This window comes from Harmonia axyridis, chromosome 2 (assembly GCF_914767665.1).
Source record: "Harmonia axyridis chromosome 2, icHarAxyr1.1, whole genome shotgun sequence".
Lineage (NCBI taxonomy): Eukaryota > Metazoa > Arthropoda > Insecta > Coleoptera > Coccinellidae > Harmonia > Harmonia axyridis.
The window spans coordinates 2,770,512-2,789,728 of NC_059502.1; the positions used below are offsets into that span (position 1 = coordinate 2,770,512).

Below are 19,217 nucleotides of genomic sequence, written 5' to 3' on the forward strand. Positions count from 1 at the left end.
TAACAACTAACATTTTCGATGTAGTTGTTAATTCATTGCGTTGTTAAATTCACTACTACAGTTGTAGATATAGCACCAGGTAGATGTCATAAGCTAATCACTTTATGTTCTTGATAAAATAACACAATAAAGTTTAAGTCTTAACAAAAATCAACTGTTACTACATCTACAGTAATTTTGTACTTGCATCTTCAGCGAAGTTGTCCAAAGTACAAAATATACTATTGAATTCGTTCGAATGGTGATCGTGTTTAAACAAAAGTTAAGGGTATTATGATAATATTTCATTGTTATTGGAACTAATCCTGTAAGGATTAGTGAATTCACTTAGACTTAGGTACTTCGATAGAAAATCAGCACAATTTATTCACATAATATATATTTTGAAGTATACCATCAGCTCAACTCGAGAAAAAAATTATCGGTAATATATCATAGATTGTGAGACCCATGATCGGCAAATGATATCCTCTATGATTTCAGTAATTGATTGAATTTTTCACAATTACTTCTTTCATGGCATTTACTTCATTAAAAGTACCAACCAGAATACCTATTAGTCATACATAGGAATAAATTTCATATGACGCCTTGTCTGGCAGTGGATAGGTAAATGATGCGTTCATTACAGACTTTCTAGTTCGTATGTAAAATTTGCAATTTATTACAAATATCTGCATTTTACAAACTATATGCAGCGTAAATACATACCTATCTATTTCATTTCAAACTTCACTATTGCTGTTGCTATTTTTTATTAACATGCGAGGCGCCATTTTCCATGAACAATAGAAATATTCGAATTTTTTCAGTTTGTGTCAAATTTTAATATTATCATTTATAATAGAATTATAATGTTAAATATTCGACACAAACTGAAAAAATTCGAATATTTCTATTGTTCATGAAAATTTTTTATTCAGATATAAGGTACCTACATGTATACAGGGTGAGTCAGGAGGAACGGACCAAACTCCAGGCATCGTATTGTACACGTGGAAATAATTCAAAAAAACTGATATGTTCTCATACCATTCTTATAACAATTTTTTGATCCGAAAATATAGAGATAAATGAAAGACACATTAGGGTTATCTTTATACGGAAACTGATATTTCTATTAACTGCATTCCTTCATCTTTTTTTGTTTTCGAGTTATTGGCCGAAATTAAAATTTGAGCGATTTCAACATTGGTCTTCAGGGGCGTATTTACGTGGGGTACTGGGGGTAATTACCCCCTCTCCCCCCAGAAAAGAGTTTTTCACACAAAATCTTCGAATGGAAACGATAACACTCTAGGCCTCTGGCATATTCGTAGCAACAATAGAAGGGTTTCGTTAATTGATTGATCATTTCGACTTGTTTTCTGAAGTAGGTAGGGTAGGTACAGGAAAAATTTCTCGTTGAAATGATTTACGCCCATTTTGAAGCTCTCTAGAACATTAAATTTGTCATTCTATGGTAAAACAACCGAATTCATTCCGGTATTTTTTATATCTTGGTCAAATAATAATTGTCAGCCGAAATGAAATGATTTTAGTTTTCGTTTATTGTCTATGAATACCTATCGAAACTTTATAAAGCAAAGCCCTCTCAGTAAGGAGGAATTTGGCGCGAATTGCCGATGTGTTCTAGCATGTATCTACGTCGTCAACCAAATCGTTGAAGCAGGAATATAAGCATCTGGTTGTAATAAAAACATCGCGCCTTTGTCGGCTCGTGACACACTGATGAAGATTCAACAACATCTTCTTGCTATATTAACAACAGTAAAACACCCTTTGTGAACATTTTTTAGTTACACTCATTCTCGTAAACCTTCGCTATTTCTCGATTCTTTTCGTGAATCCGAATCACTGGGGTTGGATTGTTCAAATGGAAATATTATCATATCACATTGAGCTTCAGAATTCAGACGATTGAGTATCAAAGTATCCACTATTCCATTATCCAGTCTGTTCGCTCTTAAGGGTATAGTAGTGATTAGGTATATGTGTTGTGATATAGAGCTTGACTGTTATTATTTTTGTGTTACCTAGGAAAGATGATGCAGGTGAGTACAATTGAATAAAATCGATTTACGATTAAGAACTTCTCTTTTAATTTTTGGCTTACATATATTTAACGTAATAATATATAGTCGGTACACATTAGGTGATCACAACTGAATTATATTTATACTGAGTGTTGTTTGTTTAGGAACAATTTGAAAATTCCGGCGCTGCTACTAACAATCAGTACGATGTTTTCAATCAGACGATTGCAAACTATTTCATAAAATTGAAATATAAGGATTCATTGGAATGGGTTGCACTTGCAAGTCAATCCTATGCAAGTATGATTGAAACAGGTTAGGCATCTTTCAATTCTCTAAAATCAATTCATTTGGTCAGTAATATACACAACTCTGAATAATTTTCAGTTGTTAATTATGTAGGCTTTTTTAATGAATTCTATTCCTGATTTTCATAGAAACTAAGTTCATCATCAAAACCTATTTACGTACCTAATAAATGAATAACAAAATTAAGGTAAAATTAATTTACAGTGAAAAAAAGGTATCCTGAGTTGGAACATCAAGAATTGGTTCTATCGGATTCGGCAGGAGCCATACTTTCTCCAGAGTTTTTTCCAATTTTTCTCGGATTTTCAGAAAGAGGTGTAATTATTCAAGTTTCAGTGCAGAAGGGTAAGTAAATTGAAAAATTGTTTGTTGTAAAAACGATACTTATATCACTGAGTGCTAATTACGCTTTTTTTCGAAGAAATATTATTCTTTGATGTATTCAATACTATTATTACCTATACAGGGTGTCAACAGAATATGAAAATAACATGCTCGCGTTTGAATATCTTTAGGGTTATCGACATCGATATTTTTGTGATGTGAAATTAGCATAATTCTACTGAGAAAAAATGGCAGAAGTTCTTCTGGGAAGACCCGAAACGAAAGAGATTTTTTATTTTTAAATAGCACACTAAGTATATTTTTCCATATGTACAGGTCATTACGAGTGCCACAATATGTAACTTGTCAATTTTTGATATATCATGTGAATTATTTTGAACATTGCATTTTTATACCTAGATGACTAAAAATGTATTCAATCGTTCAATTTTCAGTTCATCATGAGAGAAAAATACGAAATTATGGATATTTAGTGAAGAGATGTATTTCACTCTCATGAGTCTCATGCTGATTCTCAGCCATCTAGGGTGTAGATAAAAGAATGAAATGTTCAAATTATTCACATAATATGCCAAAATTTGACAAGTGACATATCGTTGTATTCGTAATGAAGTGTACAATGAAGAAATGAAAAAATCTAATTCGACAATTCTAAGGATGATTCAAACTCGAGCATGTTTCAATATTGCGTTGACACCCTGTAGAGCAGGGATGTCAAACTCGCGGGTCGCATGCGGCCCCCTTCGTCTATTATTGCGGCCCACCTCACTCACGAAAAAAATGGATTCTTTATATCCTGATATCACATTTTTTGAAAGGATATAATATGCAGTCCTACTGTTCTTGTTTTTTCTTTACCATCTACTTTGGGACACCCATATGAACACAAAAGCGAGCACAAAGGTGATTTGGTAATTTCTCAGGATGTACACATTTTAGGTTCTTTTCGATATTACCTATCAAATTTTTTAATATACATACTTACTCCAATAGATATAAGAAGAAAATTTCATAATGAATCAACAAAATAATTTTTTCCACATAGAATTGTTTGCTAAAAAATCAACAATTATTTTTCTATTAGAATCTTAGAATGATTGCTCAGGATGAAAAGTTATATCATATTATCACTTTTAGACACACTCCTAGAAATTGAAGGATACCCAACTCTGCTTAGTCCTTCTACTTTTTCGGATTCAAGTACTTTATGTAGTTTCGACACTAATGTCAGTTGCCTATCAGACGTAACTAATGAAGATTACCCGAGGAAAAGAGCTAGAACTGAGTTGAGAGGAAGAGAAGTAAACGTGCAGGTAAATTTTTTCTCCAAGTGCTTTGCGGTATTCATTGACCTGAATTATTTTCAAATTTTCACTGTAGTACGAAACTTACAAAACAGAAACCCATTCTTTCATTTTCAAATATTTCAGGAATTGAAAGAGTATATATTGAAGGCTCCAGGAGGAAAAGAAGTTGTCTTTTTCTACAGGAATAACAGGACCCTGGACGATAAACATAGGAAGAGATTAGTAAACATTGTAGTGAATCATATGCTACAAGATACCCTTGACGTATTGCCTTCTAATCACACAAAAGCGACATATGCATCAGCAATCGTCCAACTATTTCCTGCTCTAAGGGACAAAACTACGGAAGACGGATTTGTAAGTTCCGTTTTTTATGAGGAATCTTCGATGATGCAATCTTTCATTTACAGGAAGCTTTTTTTGACCCAGTGTCTAAAAAGGGTTTTTTGACAAATAGAATCAGAACTCTGAGTAGAGGTCGAAAAAAACCGTCTTCCAAACCGCAGACTTTTGATTTCCAAGAACTAACTCAGCAGGAAGAGTACGAAACTCAAAAACTGTTATTGAAGAATGCTGACCCTAATACACAGCGCAATGATATTTTCGAAAAAACTCATCAAACCTTCAAAATAAGAAATACCTGCCGCTTCAAGATACTTGAAGAATTTCCTAGGTTTCTGGACACAGATGGTTTGGTAAGGCACTCTACGAATAGAATAACTCTTATTCTAATTTATTGCGAATGTTTTTTAGATATCTTATGAATTCTTCCTGAAGACTGGCAAGGATGAAGATGTTTTTTTGAAAAAATTCCCTGGATATGTGGACAAAATTTTTGAAGTATACAGAATTTCTGTATCCAAAGTGAATGAAACTCTGTTCAAAGATTCAGATTGTGAGTAAACACTGTGTTTTGTTCCGTATTTTCAATTTCAATTTTTGTTGAAAATTTCGCAATTCGTAAGCTGAAAAGTATTTCTTGATATTGGTAGTATGAATTAATAAATCCATCGGATAAAAAATATTTTTAAAAGATTACACACAAATTGGAATAAATAATTTCTCGATAGGTACCTATGTGAATTTACAAAATAAAATGAATTTCGTAGAAAGCATCTCAAAATTCTCTTACATCAAAGTAATAATAAAATAATTTTCAGATTGGGATAAAGAAACAAGATGTTTATTTGCTCTATTGGAGTTGCTACCACCAACTGCTGGAGGAAAGAAAAGTACTGTGAGGAGGGAAACAGTGAGTGATGCCTTGCAGAAGCTTCTAAAATTTCAGAATATTCAGGTACCTTTAAAGAATATTCTCAACGAGAAACCTTCCACACAGCCATTTTTGCTAGCCGTTGGAACAAAGGAAAGTGATATTTCTGTATTTTATGTTGTTTTTGACAACAACATATTAAAAGCCGGTGTAACCATAACAGAAAGCTTTGACTTTCTATTTAAGTGCCATTTTGTGTTTGATATGAAATATTACCAGGCACTCGATCAATTTTTCAATTTTATTTCTTTGTTTTTTTATGAAATTGCTCCTAACGACATAAGTAGTAGGGCACGCGAGTTAAAAACTAAATTATTGATGTCTTGAATCTTTTCAAGACATTAATAATTTAGATTTTGTACTCTTGTACAATAATAGTCATATTTGAGTATTAATATTCTCATATAAGTACAATATAAAGAGTGATATTTTTTTAGTATAGAGTAGGCAAAATTCGGTGAAAACAAAAAAAGGCTTCAAAATGTTCTCTTGTTTTTTGTGTAAAGATACTTCGATAAAATTAAATGATTATGTAAGGCACTTGAGAAAAAACCATGCGCTTTATGAAGGCGAAACTTTGGAGCTCAAATGCACTAACACAAACTGTTCAAAAACTTATAAAACCTTTTGCGGATTCAAAAAGCACATTCAGAAATGCATAAATATAAATAATATTGTGCCAAGTGTTGTTCCGGACGCCATAATCCAACCCGCTAACATAGAACAAGTTTCCGTTCCAGATTTCAGTAAATCAATTAAATGCAACGAAAAGAAGGCCGCTAATGATTACCTTTGTAGTTATGTATCGAAACTATACTCCCTGAATCTTCCTGAAACAACCATACAAGTAATTTTGGAATCCACTGATGAATTATTAGCTTATGTTAAAGCGCATCCGTGCGGAAAAGAGTTAAGATTGCTCAATTCTGAAAATTTTTGCACCAAATTCAGACGAACACAATATTTGAAAAACAAAATAGTTCTTCCCAAAGAAGTTGTGATTGGCATTCGCTATGATAAACAATGGAATAAAAATATTCATTCTCATATTCAAGTTCCAGTTTCCTGCAAATTTTCATATGTATCGATATTAGATACTCTAAGTTTCATTGCGGATAATGATTCTGCTCTATTGTTGATGAGACAATCTAGAGAAAAATCGTCTCTAATGGTAGATTCTTCTGATGGGTTATGTTTCAGAAGAAATGCACTATTCAAAGAAAATATATTTTCATTCCAAATTCACTTGTATTATGATGAATTCGAGACGGTGAATCCTTTAGGATCGAAAACAGGTGGTCACAAAATAGGTGCCTTTTATATGATCATTAAAAACATTCCATCTGAATTCAACTCCGCAATTCAAAATATTCACTTAGTTGCTTTGTTCTACAGTAACGACATCAAAGAGTTTGGTTTCAATAAGATTTTGGATGTTATCGTCTCGGATTTGAAAATACTAGAAGAAAACGGAGTTTTCGTGAAGAAACTTGGATGTAATGTAAAGGGAACTTTAGTTGCAATTAGCCATGACAACTTGGGGGGAAACCAACTATTCGGAATGGTAGAATCATTCTCTGCAACTCATTTCTGCCGGATTTGCTTAGTTGATAAACAAACATCCAAAATATTGTGTACGGAAAACAAAGCACTATTGAGAACAAATGAATTATACGAAAATCATTGTATTTTGTTAGACAGTAACTTAAGCAGAGACTTCAATAGCTACGGCATCAAATTTAGGAGTTCTCTCAATAATCTAGAATATTTTAAACTTTGTGAAAACCCATCTGTCGATATAATGCACGACATGTTAGAAGGCACCATACAACTAGAACTGAAGTTATTTTTTAAATTCCTGGTATCTGAAAATTTAATTACAATCGAAAGTTTCAATAGTAGACTTAAGTCATTTGATTTTGGACTAAATAACAGTTCAAATCAACCTAGTCCAATTCTATTAGATAAGACAGGAAATTCTATAGGTCAACGTGCAGCTCAATCCTGGTGTCTGATAAAATTTTTTCCCTTGATTATTTATGATCTTGTCACAGTTTTCAATGTACAGCAATGGGAAAAATATGAAGTTATACTTTTGCTGATAGAAATAACAAGTATTGTGTTCAACCCGATTTGTAGTCCTGGCTTGGCAACAAAATTAGAGACCCTCATTGAAACTCACCATAAGTTATTCACATCCCGAATGAATCATAGTTTGATACCGAAGCATCATATGATGACACATTACCCAGGAGTAATAAGAAAAATGGGACCTCTTGTTGGTTTGTGGAGTATGAGGTTCGAGGCTAAACATGCCTATTTTAAAAATTTGATACATAGTTTGAAAAATTTTAAAACTGTTTGTAAAACACTTGCCTTAAGACATCAAACACATATGTGGAATCATTGGAAAAATATAGATTTATCCTTAAAGCCTATATTCGGAAAATGCTACTTGAAGAATATACAAAACGAGAGGTATGCTCAAGATTTGAGAATTATGCTGAATGTCTCATTGAATCATATAAAATTCACAAGTATGATAAAATTTTCTGGATGTGTTTTTAGAATTGGTAATTTTATTACAAACCGCATAGATAACCACTTGTGTCCCATATTTTCCAGAATTTTCGCTATTTGTGTACACAATTCCAATGTAGTATTCTTATGTGAACCATGGATAACAAAATGTTTCGACACAAAATCCCAAACTTACATAGTTGAACCAATAACAAACGACAAGAATTATGATATTATTGCTTTGAAAACAATATCGCATAAGTTTTCATATGATTTGAGTTCCCCATATCTAAATAATTTCAAATGTATCGTCCCAAAATTTGACATAGTTCTGAAATAATTCATTTGTGATAATTTTGTATGTTCCGTTGGCGCTATTCAGGGCTTGATGTTTTCACCGGATTATGTATACTGCATACTTGTATGTAGGTAAATGAAGAATATGTATAGTATCTCTATGTAAAGAATATTCTGTTGATATTTATTTTCTATATTTTGTAATTCTATATTTTTTTATTTAGTTTTCAAATGGCATTTTAATTTTTTGTTATAACATTTTTGTTTATTAGATAATAAAGTTTGTTCCACAAAATATAGATTTTTAATTGTAAGACGAATTTTATTTCAGCGAGAAACTATCTTGGCATCCTAGTGCAAAATCTTGATCTGTTTCGATGAAATCAACATCATATATATGTTTTCATTAGTCCAAGAAAATATGCAGATAATTCAAAGAAGTGAAGAATGATAACAAAAAGATAAAGGTTGGATTAACTGACAATCAACTTTGGCCTAGCCCTAGCGAATGAAATCCACTGAATTGAGTTGAATACCATAACTTTTGGTTCATCATTGGGTGGTTGCATCATAAGGTGGTTTTAGGCAAAACAATTAAACATAGTTGAAACGAAAATATTTTTAATTGAGAATGAAATTTCAAATTTCTTGGTTACTCGTTACCACTAAAAGGTGGTGGTTGTAACAACGAGAAACAGTGAAAGTAATAGCAAGTAATTGTACTTAAAATAGCAAGAAGGTGAGGGCAATAATTATTTCACAAAGAGTAATTGTATCAACAGAGAGTTGATAAAATGAGCAATTACTTGGCAATAGATCCGCAGTTAATGATTGCTGAAATAACTTCAAGAAGACCATAAAAATACTAAAAGCTGTTGAATATTCAACAAATTACAATAGTCACTATATCAACGTAAGTTGAATCGAATAATTTGAGTTGCAGTGAAATTAACAACAAAATATAGATGTTTCATCATGGTAAACGGGTACATTTCACTATAAGCTATTTTGAATACCGCATCTTCAAGTAGCAAATTTATATGGGATATATTTTCAAAACAACCATATATTGTAGTTGAATTAACAACTTACAATAGCAGACTAACCACTAAGATATATCAATTATACAAAAGGTGAATGTCATTTAGTTCTTTGAAACTGGTTGCATTGGAGTAACAGATCAAGATATTTTGTTGAAGTGACAATAAAAGTATTTCCGTTTCGGAACATATTCCTGATGTTTTGACCCTAAGGAATATTAGAAGTAACAACGTTATTTTGTTGAAAAGAACAATAACTTTTGAGTTGATGTTTCACTTCAAACGCACTTGCTATTTTAACTATAAAATGGAGTGGATCATCTGGGACTAAAATTTGGAGTTAATTCTGCAACTAATTTCCAACAGTGTATAATCTTCTATGATCTATTCCAGAGCCATCATGCACACGCCGGAGGGAACCCTCTGTAGAGGGCAGTCACCCCCGCTATACCTCGGCCAGAACTGCAACCACCACTTCAAGGGGAGCGTGGTATCGTTGCCCCACCTAGACCTGGTAGGCATCCCCAAGAAGGACGAGTGCAATAATTTTACAAGCAGGTGAGATTTCTTGTGAAAAAACACATTTCACACATCTCAGTTTTTCCTACCTCGAGGGTATTCCGAATCCAATGAGTTTAATTTTTTTTTTCAAACAGAAAAAAAAAACGCAAAAAAAATATTCGAAATCGATCTCAAGGCTGTTATGGTCATGGTCATGGTACATGCAGATCGCCTACTGAAAACTGAAACTTATATGTTAATTGCTGGACCCCTTATCATATATACACTGCGCAAAAAAATTAACGCACATTATGGAAATCTCAAATTTATTCTACAACTGAAGGTGTTCTCAATGATGATTATTTTTATCAGAATTTTGCATTCATATGTTATCCACTTTCAACGTTTTTCTTCAATACAGATGTTTTTTCCCAGCAGGAATAAAAAAAGATGAGATTATCAGATTTTTAATGTATTGGCTCCATTCTGAAATCAGTTGTTCTCGATCAATTCTAGTGATCAATAGTTTTTCTTTCGTTTGATTTTCTACACTCGATCGCTATGCAACGCGAAACACGCAATTTGACCCAAGAGTAATGTGCCCAAGCGGTAGTTTTGCGAGAAGAAGGGTGGACATACACAAGAATTGCAGAAAGGTTTGGACTTTCCCATACAAGTGTCAAGTGTGTCCAGAATGTTGGAGCGATTCAGGGAGACAGGTATGAATGTCCGAAGACCAGGACAGGGTAGATCACGGGTAACGACTGCCATTCAAGAACGTTACTTGAGAGTTTCTTCGTTGAGACAACGGTTTGCAACCGCTCGCCTCCTTCAAAATCAGCTTGAGCAAACTCATGAGGTGGAAATTAGCACTCAGACAATAAGAAATCGCCTCAGAGAATATGATTTAAGGCCTCGTGTCGCGGCAAGAGGCCCAGCTCTTACCCCAGCCCAAAACTGTTACAGTTGGCCGACAGAAACACTGTCCTGTATATTTATGTGTATTAGGCAAATGTAAAGAATTTGCAATAATATGCGAAGTTTGTCGTAACTTGCTTACAATTTTTCCCGTTCGACAATTAAAGGAAAAAACAGCAAAATTTTACGGACTGCCTGTTTGTTTTGTTATCGAATATATGGAACAAAAGTTTAGGTCCAAAATCTTCAACAACAAAAAGCTCCAGCAACATTAAAGATTAATTATATTCATAATTTCGAAACAATCCTGCAAAAAACCCAAAGAATACTAAAAAAATCACTCAAAGAGTTATCTGCCGGTTGGAAAGCGGACAGAATTGATTTTGAATTCTTTTTGAGTTAGATTTGAAAATATTTCAAACTTCCATTATCTACAATTTAGGGGTGAATGCTCTTTCTCCAGAAAAAGGTGAATATTTGTTGTCCTTTTTTTCAATTAGATACTCCCTTTGTTGTTAGTTTGATAACAGAAGTCTGCTTCTGAAGCTGAAGTCTTATCAAAAACCCCCTACTTTCAGTATCAATTATTATCTCACATCCATTGTGCTTCCAACAGTTCCAACTCTCAAGTTCAGCCTTGTACTATTAGTTCGAAAGATGCAACCTACACTTCTCTTCAGTGGTGTCGTTTGATATTTCATTTTGAAGATTTTTGTGTGGACGTATTCTGTAAGATGTCTACAAGAAAAAAGTTTAAGAAATAGTAAGTATTTGATCTCGATTGATCATTATTACTTAACAATATGTTCAAGTTAATAATAATGCGCAATTTTTTCTATTAAAATTTCGAACAAATAATTTTTCAAACAGTCGAAATTAAAAAATTTTAAAAGAAGAAAGAAGATCTATAAATTTCATATAAAAAATTTATTCACATCGAAAATTTGTTTCAAAATTGAATTTATACTTTTATTCAATTTTTTGAAGAAGTATTCCATAATTGATATTAAAAGCAAACATATGTGTCTTTACTCTTTACAGTGATGTTTTTTAGGAATACGAAATTTGTATTTTCATAGATTTCTCAGAATACCACGTTACGATAAGAATACTACTGCAGCTGGTTATTTTTTTTTAAAGAGATACCGAGAAAATTATTCGATATCTCTAGTCAACTCAACAACATTCATTAATCAATTATTCAAATTCAGTATCATTACCTTTTCGGTGAATTTTCAATTGGCTTGGGAAAACTTTCAAACGTACTTAAGCCAGCTATATGTTATTGGGCATGTTAGCCGTATCTATTTTACTTATGACCCTGAACACAATGGATAATTTGATTCGAATTAGTAAACAAACATATTTGAATTTAATATCGTTTCTGGTGCCATCATTTGGAAATGTTTTTTTTTTGGAAATACAGAATGCGATGTCAAATTCATGACTAGAAGATGCAACGTTCATTTTTTAGGAATTCGTAAGGAAACTTGAGTTTCCTCCACTCCAAAACCATCCTAGAATCGATACTATGTCAGTTTAATGCTCCCAATTTATACAGTGCGGTGCAAATGTCCTTCCATAGAATATTGAGGACGTCAACTTTTCACCAAATTTTCTACCTTATAAAGGGTGTTTTTTTTTTAGAGCTATAGAACTTTAAATTGCAATAAAACAATGATGGATTATTCGATTGACATGAATTTTATTTATCCGCAAGATAGTCTTGTGGCATTACATTTTAAATATGATTTCTGGCATATGACCGCCACGGCTGGCTCGGATGTAGTCCAATCTGGACGTCCAATTTTCGATGACTTTTTCTAACTTTTGTGACCGTATATCGGCAATAACACGGCGAATGTTGTCTTCCAAATGGTCAATGGTTTGTGGCTTATTCGCATAGACCAATGACATTACCACAGAAAGTAGTCTAGCGGTGTTAAATCACAAGATCTTGGAGGCCAATTCACAGGTCCAGAAACGTGAAATTAGGCGGTCACCAAACGTGTCTTTCAATAAATCGATTGTGGCACGAGCTGTGTGACATGTTGCGCCGTCATGATGGAACCACAGCTCCTGGACATCATGGTTGTTCAATTCAGGAATGAAAAAGTTAGTAATCATGGCTCTATACCGATCACATCATCGTTTTTGGTATGGACCAATGATTCCACCAGCCCATAAAGCGCACCAAACAGTCAGTTTTTCTGGATGTAACGGTGTTTCGACATACACTTGAGGATTAGCTTCACTCCAAATGCGGCAGTTTTGTTTGTTGACGTAGCCATTCAACCAGAAGTGCGCTTCATCGCTAAACAAAATAAAATGGACGTAGTGCGCGATACGTATTCCGCATAGAACCATTATTTTCGAAATGAAATTGCACTATTTGCAAGCGTTGTTCAGGCGTGAGTCTATTCATGATGAATTGCTAAACCAAACTGAGAATAAATCACTTGACAGCTGTTAAATCGGTCGCCGTCTTGAACAGTAATGCCAACTTAAAGTTATATACCTCGAAAAAAACACCCTTTATCAATACGTTCACCAACACAGAATTACATTTGATTTGTTGCCCTGGCTTATTAGACTTCTCGACCTTTTTCCCATTGAACAAGTTTGGTATTTAATGGGAAGAAGATTATTTCAGTATGAGGTACAAGTAACCTGGGATAAGATACCTCAAAAGGAGATAGATCATCTCATTAAGAGTATATCCAGACGTGTTTTGGCGTCACTAAGACTTCGTGGAGGCCCAAGACATTATTAAATCCATTGCAACGATTGTATTTTTCTGACTTTTTGGTGAACAACAAACCTATCCTTAATAACATGCATACAGAATAGTTATTTATAATACAAGTGCAGAAGGCATTGATATTCTTCCACGAGTTCAAATTTCAAAAACAAGCCACGAAGTGGCGAGTTTTTGAATGAACGAGTGTTAGAATGAGCCTTCTGTACAAGTATTATACATTATTTTCTCTGATTCATTGCAATCTTATTGAAATTAATGAATTATTTCCATAAATATCATTTAGTGGTTTTTGCATTGAAAAATGTTGGTTGGCAGAACTGATTTCTTCAAGGCAAATTGATGAATTGACAGATAAAGCCGTGGCGGAAAGTTTGGAGTACCAACATATAATAATAAAATATAACCATGAAAACTGTGCGTTTCTGATATATTCCCGCACGATTTTGTTCTACAAGATGTGGAAGAATGAACGGAATAACCACAGAATAAGAGAAAAATTGTTATAAACTATTGGCTGTTTTTCCCCTAAATCTTGTGGCATTTAAGCTATCACCGCCGAAAACTCTTTGTGCGGCATGATGAACCACATCCGCGTTTTCCCGCAAACAACAACAAATAATCAAATCGTCGATTGCATCCCGCGCTACTCGAAACCGCGGGTCACGTGACCGTCCTCGGTGTTATCAACGGTTCAGCCTGCGGGCCCGCAGCCTTCGTCGCCAGTTCAGTTCCGCGCTACGTAGGAGATGACAAAGAGCGTTCCGGTGTGGGTTTTTCTCCGCTTTTTCACCCATCATGGTCGCGAACTACATGCTTCAGATACCCAGGCCGATCAACCAGCTGACGACAAGCCTGATCGGCCTGGTTTTCGGCATAAAACGTTGCAAGATCCGCGTCAATCTCACCGTCGAGAGCGACATACAGTGCTGCGATTGCTCCATGGTCAAGGAGATTGTAATTAAGAACTCAGAAAGTGGTGTAAGGTCAGTCTCTGGGTACCATAAGGGGGCTTGGTGTTAAGCATTTTGGTGTTTTGAGGGTGTTGCTAGGCGGAGATTCGATGGAATCTTGAGGAGAGTTTCGCAAAATTTTGATGGATCGATCGACGCGTTGCTTTGGTTTGATTCTTAGAGTTATAAACATACAGGGAGGCCACTTTTTCAATGGGATTGTATTGGTAACTTTTAAACCATAAGAGAAGGTCGGTCAAATGGAGAAAAAGTTGCATTCATAAGAGCATTGTCGAGCAGTTCAAACAAATCGAGATTATCAGGGCCGGTTATTGAGATATCATAGGAAAAGTAAATTCTGTCATTTTGATTTTTCTTTTTTTCCCCACTTTATTTCAAATATTATCCAAAAATGTTACAGGAATTTTTTATTTGACAGTAAATTGCTCTCAATTTGACGTAATCAGATTTCGTATCCAATCTTTCGTACTCCCTGGGACACCCTCAACCTCATTTTTTTCAATACGGACCTGCATATTTTATGACACTTTTCGAAATAACTTTAAACGCTGAATTCAACGATATATCAACGATGTTATTCAAAGTTGATTTTCAGGTGATTTTGACCCTTATCCAAATTTCTTTGGGTCGGATCTGTATTACATTTGGGTACCTTCAATTTCATTAACAACATGCAATACATTTCGATAAGAAAATCAACTTACTCATCTTGAACTAAATGGAACATATCAGAATCAAAGCAAGAAACAAGTAAAAATTATATATACATTACTATATTATGAATGTATATTATACATATTAAATGAAATATATTTATTAGACCGATTCCCGATTTGAATATGCAGATTTGAATATTTGAAATCCGATATTGCTCCTAATTGTCGAATTTATAATAAGCAGAATATTTATTATTTTCTGTGTCTACCTGCTGAAATCCAAGGTATGGCAACTTTTGCTCTCCTAGTGTCATCGATTGTTTCAAGTCGTTTGGCGCGCTTGAAGTTTGTTTTCTGAATTTCTGATATATTTAGGCATTTATTTCAATATATTTTGAGTTGATATGAAACGTTAATTCATTATGGGACATAAGAAGTGCGTTATTTGTGTAAAAACTCGCGAATCGAGTGAAATATCGTATCACTGATATGTTTTCATTTCCGCTCGCTTCATGTCAAATTAGATAGTTCATGTTGGGGATGAAATTTGCTTACTGAAAATGACATATGCTCCCTCTATCTATGTTTATTACTCTGAGATTTGATTTATGTGGTGGAAACAGAAATGGTACTGAAATTGAATGCAGTTTGTGAAGTTCTAAATAGAATATTAAGTATCAAGAACAATAAGAATGTTTCACTGATAGAAGATAATCGTTTGGAGTAAGAATCTAGTGAAGAATCCAATTATCTTCTGAAATTGTAACGTCTTAACGTTCGTGATGTTTATAGTGTTTTTTGCACGATACCATTGTTTTTCCTTGATTTGAATGAATTAATTTTGAAGTAATTAGGTACTTAAAAGTCAAGAGTGACGTTAATATGAAAATGATATTTCTGCTAGATCAGTTTCAGTGAATACCCATTTTTTTATGTAGGAAGCATTACCATTACCAACTTTTGTACTAACGATAAATGTCTACCTTATTTTTTACGGATATATCAATTTTTTACGATACAGCTTTTTGGATTATTTATGTTATTTATTTTCAAGAAGGTAGTACTTGTTTAGTGGTTTGTATGCTGTAGACGTCGGTAAGAGATTTTGCCGACCTCCCCAGAATATTACATTCCATTTCACGAAAATTAGAACTGAAAATTTCGATATATTTTGTTTTTTGAGTAGCAGAAATATCACTTTTGACTCAACAGGTATTAGGTGGAAAAAAACAAAAAATATTATACATATTATAAAAGTTCAGAATGTTGGCCTAGTCAAAAAATTAGACGTTTATTTGAAAACGTTAATAATATGTTCACTTTTATATTGAAACACCAAAGTATTGGAAAAAACACTCGCCTACGTCTTGTTATAAAATATTTCGATTGTACAAAAAAAAATAGTGGATCTATATTCTTATTGAAGAAATAATAAGTATACCACTCGGTATACCATGATAAACGATTTGTGAATAATATAAAGATAGAGTAGTAAGTATGTAGGTACAACCAACAGCTGTTTATCTGTCGTTTCAAGTTCGAATACATTTTTTTATCGATAATAATTCATCTAGACTCGATCGATCTTAGGTTATTGGCTTGAAAACTATTGAAAATTAAATGAACTATTCTACTCCTTGGTTGTAAATAAGTGTAAAATGTCTATTATCGAATAGTTTGAATGAAATGGAAACGCTGGGCCAATTATACATACAGGGTGTTTCATAAACATCACGAATAAATTCAGGATATTGCTCTCTGAATTATTTAAGGTGGGAAAGGCCTTTATCTGGAAAAGCTTCGTTTCCAAGATACAGGGCGATGAATGTATTCCAAATAAATAACAAATTCCTTGATATTTTCTGGATTTTTTCAACAAAAAGACTTACAAATTACAAGAATTTTTGAAAATGGCCTACTCCAGATAGGATCAAGAGTCCAGTCTTATCAAGCAGTTTCGAAAATATTGAGGAATTTGTTATTCATTTATGAAAACACGTAACACCTACAGTGTTTATGAAACACCCTGTATAGGAGGATTTCGTTGACAAGGCGCAGATCGCAAGTTATGTTATAATTTGAAAGAAAAAAAAATAACTGGTATAGTCGTGTTTTTTCACTCTTATCGAATGTACGTTGAAATAACTCAAAGTTCATCATACAATGTTTTCATTCGGTATGATTAAAATAGATCTCATATTTGTTGAAGATAGTAGGTTATTTTTGCTTATGAAGTTGGCTCATTGATTTCAATAATGAATTTTTATAATAGTTTCACAAGAACTAAATCATTTATACCTCGATTTATACCAACGAAATGAAAACCGATATTCTGACAGGACAATTTATGATATACAGGATCTTTCGAATAATTTTAACATCATAGCAGCCTATGGAATATTTTAAATTGACTTATCGCAGGTTTGGAAACAAAGTGCAAAAAATTTTAATAGGTATTGATAAAAGGTACACAACTTATTATTGCTAATTTGGAATTTTATCGCACAGAAGAGTTTAAAGTGATAGTGAAAAGGAGTAAATAATATTTCAAAGTCTAATAAGAATCATTTATGACCACTCTGTGTATTCTAAGAAATTTTCAATCCCTCGATAGTTGTATAGATGGACTATTGTTTAAAATTCGCAATATTTTCATTTGGAATTATCAGTTAGCCATTTCTTTGAAAAACATGTTATTGAATAATAAATTCAATGCATTCAGCTGAACACCAGTAGCTATCTACGTAGAGGCTTTCATAGAAATAAAAATATACAATTAAAAAAAATTCCCTGTCTTGAAATACCACTCAATTCCTTATTCAAACTACATCAATATTGCTTTAGCAACCACAATAAATAAAAAAATGAAAATTCAACCATTTTCCAGAAACTAGTAAGTCAACACGCAAACTGTAAAGATTAGGTTGTGTGCATTGAAGTTTCCGTTATTTCAATTATCATTTATTGACCAGGTTAATAAACGAATAGGTTACATAAAAAAGCGGCTGTTTAATCTAGAAAGTTAATAGTATTAGTCTTGAACGTATTAAATTATTCTGATTGGATCTCCGATAAGCCTGTATCGAATGTTTTAGGTCAGCTGAGACGTTCAAAAGTTGTAGCCGTTACCTTGGCAATATTACAGTGAGTCTTACTTTCTCGTTTGTTTGCACACAGTCTGCATTATCTCAATGTTACACGATTGTGACGAAAAATGCCGCGAATGTCACAGACATCTTGTCTTCGACTTCTATCTGTCAGCATTCTGATTCACATTTCAGTTAGGAAAAAAATCAGCACCTCATGTTGTTTCAACAACTCTCATTTTGGGACGTGTAAAATTTGAAAATTGAAGAAAACTATTGGAGCTAGGACTTTGCTATAACAAATATTTAATTCAGTACAGGGTGGGCAAACTTAGATGTTTTAGCACTACAACTTTTAAACCCGAGGAGATAGACAAAATCTGATACCCCATTCTCGGTCTCTTTTTCTGAGAAACTAACGAGGGTAGTATTCATTTTTAGCCACCTTCTTTTGTTTTCGAGTTATAAGTGAAAATTGGAAAAATGTCGATATCGAAAAACATTTTTATCTCCGCTAATACTGATGATAGAGCTCTGAAATTCAAACATTATTCAGGCACTTTTTTACGTAGAATCCAGTAGCGTGCTTGTCTTTTCAAAAGGGTTTCCAATTAAGAAGCTATTACCCAAAGTTATGTTTTTTCAAATGGGAACACTAGATTTCTGCGCCATTCAACAATCAGATTGACGGAAGGACACTCCTCTTGTTATAGAAAGCTCAATTTTTCTGTGCTCATCAACAGTTGAAACCATAGAAATATTGAGACTCTTAGGTAAAAAAAGGTTTTTGACCATTTTCTGCTATTTATTTCAATACAAACCATACGATGTTATATATTTTTGAAATCAGGAAAAATTAAGCTTTCAAAAAATGTCACAGAAATCTAGTTTTCCCATTTGAAAAAACATAACTTTGGGTCATAGCTTCGTAATTGAAGACCCTTTTGAAAAGGAAAGCACGCCACTGGATTCTACGTTAAAAAGTGCCTGTATAATGTTTTAATCTCAAAGCTCTATCATAAGTATCAGCTGAGATATAAATGTTTTACGATATCGCCATTTTTCCACTTTTCGCTTATAACTCGAAAACAAAAGAAGGTGGCCAAAAATGAATACTACCCTTGTTAGTTTCTCAGAGAAAGAGACCGAGAATAGGGTATCAGATTCTGTCTATCTCTCCTGGTTTTAAAGGTTGTA

The 19,217-nt window shown here is 33.4% G+C and overlaps 2 protein-coding genes across 5 annotated transcripts in view; both read left to right on the forward strand.

The window, feature by feature from the left end:
• The window catches only part of LOC123672174 (mitogen-activated protein kinase kinase kinase 13-B), a 60,973-nt gene that overhangs the window by 17,623 nt on the left and 24,133 nt on the right, over positions 1-19,217 (forward strand). For 2 of the 4 annotated variants that reach the window (XM_045606173.1, XM_045606172.1), the window contains one exon: positions 9,521-9,685. In XM_045606173.1, coding sequence (XP_045462129.1) covers positions 9,528-9,685 — 158 coding nt within the window. In that variant the 5' untranslated portion in view covers positions 9,521-9,527. Of the gene's footprint in view, positions 1-9,520; positions 9,686-11,154; positions 11,310-14,022; positions 14,291-19,217 lie in introns of those variants that run through there. The other 2 variants (XM_045606174.1, XM_045606171.1) reach the window with 2 other exon arrangements.
• On the forward strand, positions 2,046-9,409 carry LOC123672096. Its single transcript, XM_045606081.1, has 7 exons — positions 2,046-2,054; positions 2,201-2,351; positions 2,550-2,690; positions 3,828-4,354; positions 4,408-4,692; positions 4,751-4,892; positions 5,158-9,409. The coding sequence occupies exons 1-7, from the start codon at positions 2,046-2,048 to the stop codon at positions 5,595-5,597; spliced, it is 1,695 nt and encodes a 564-aa protein (XP_045462037.1). The 3' UTR covers positions 5,598-9,409.

Coding starts and splice junctions, on each gene's coding strand:
- LOC123672096 (XM_045606081.1), top strand. Junction 2,691..3,827: donor TCAAGTTTCAGTGCAGAAGG/GTAAGTAAATTG, acceptor TATCACTTTTAG/ACACACTCCTAGAAATTGAA. Junction 4,893..5,157: donor TCTGTTCAAAGATTCAGATT/GTGAGTAAACAC, acceptor AATAATTTTCAG/ATTGGGATAAAGAAACAAGA.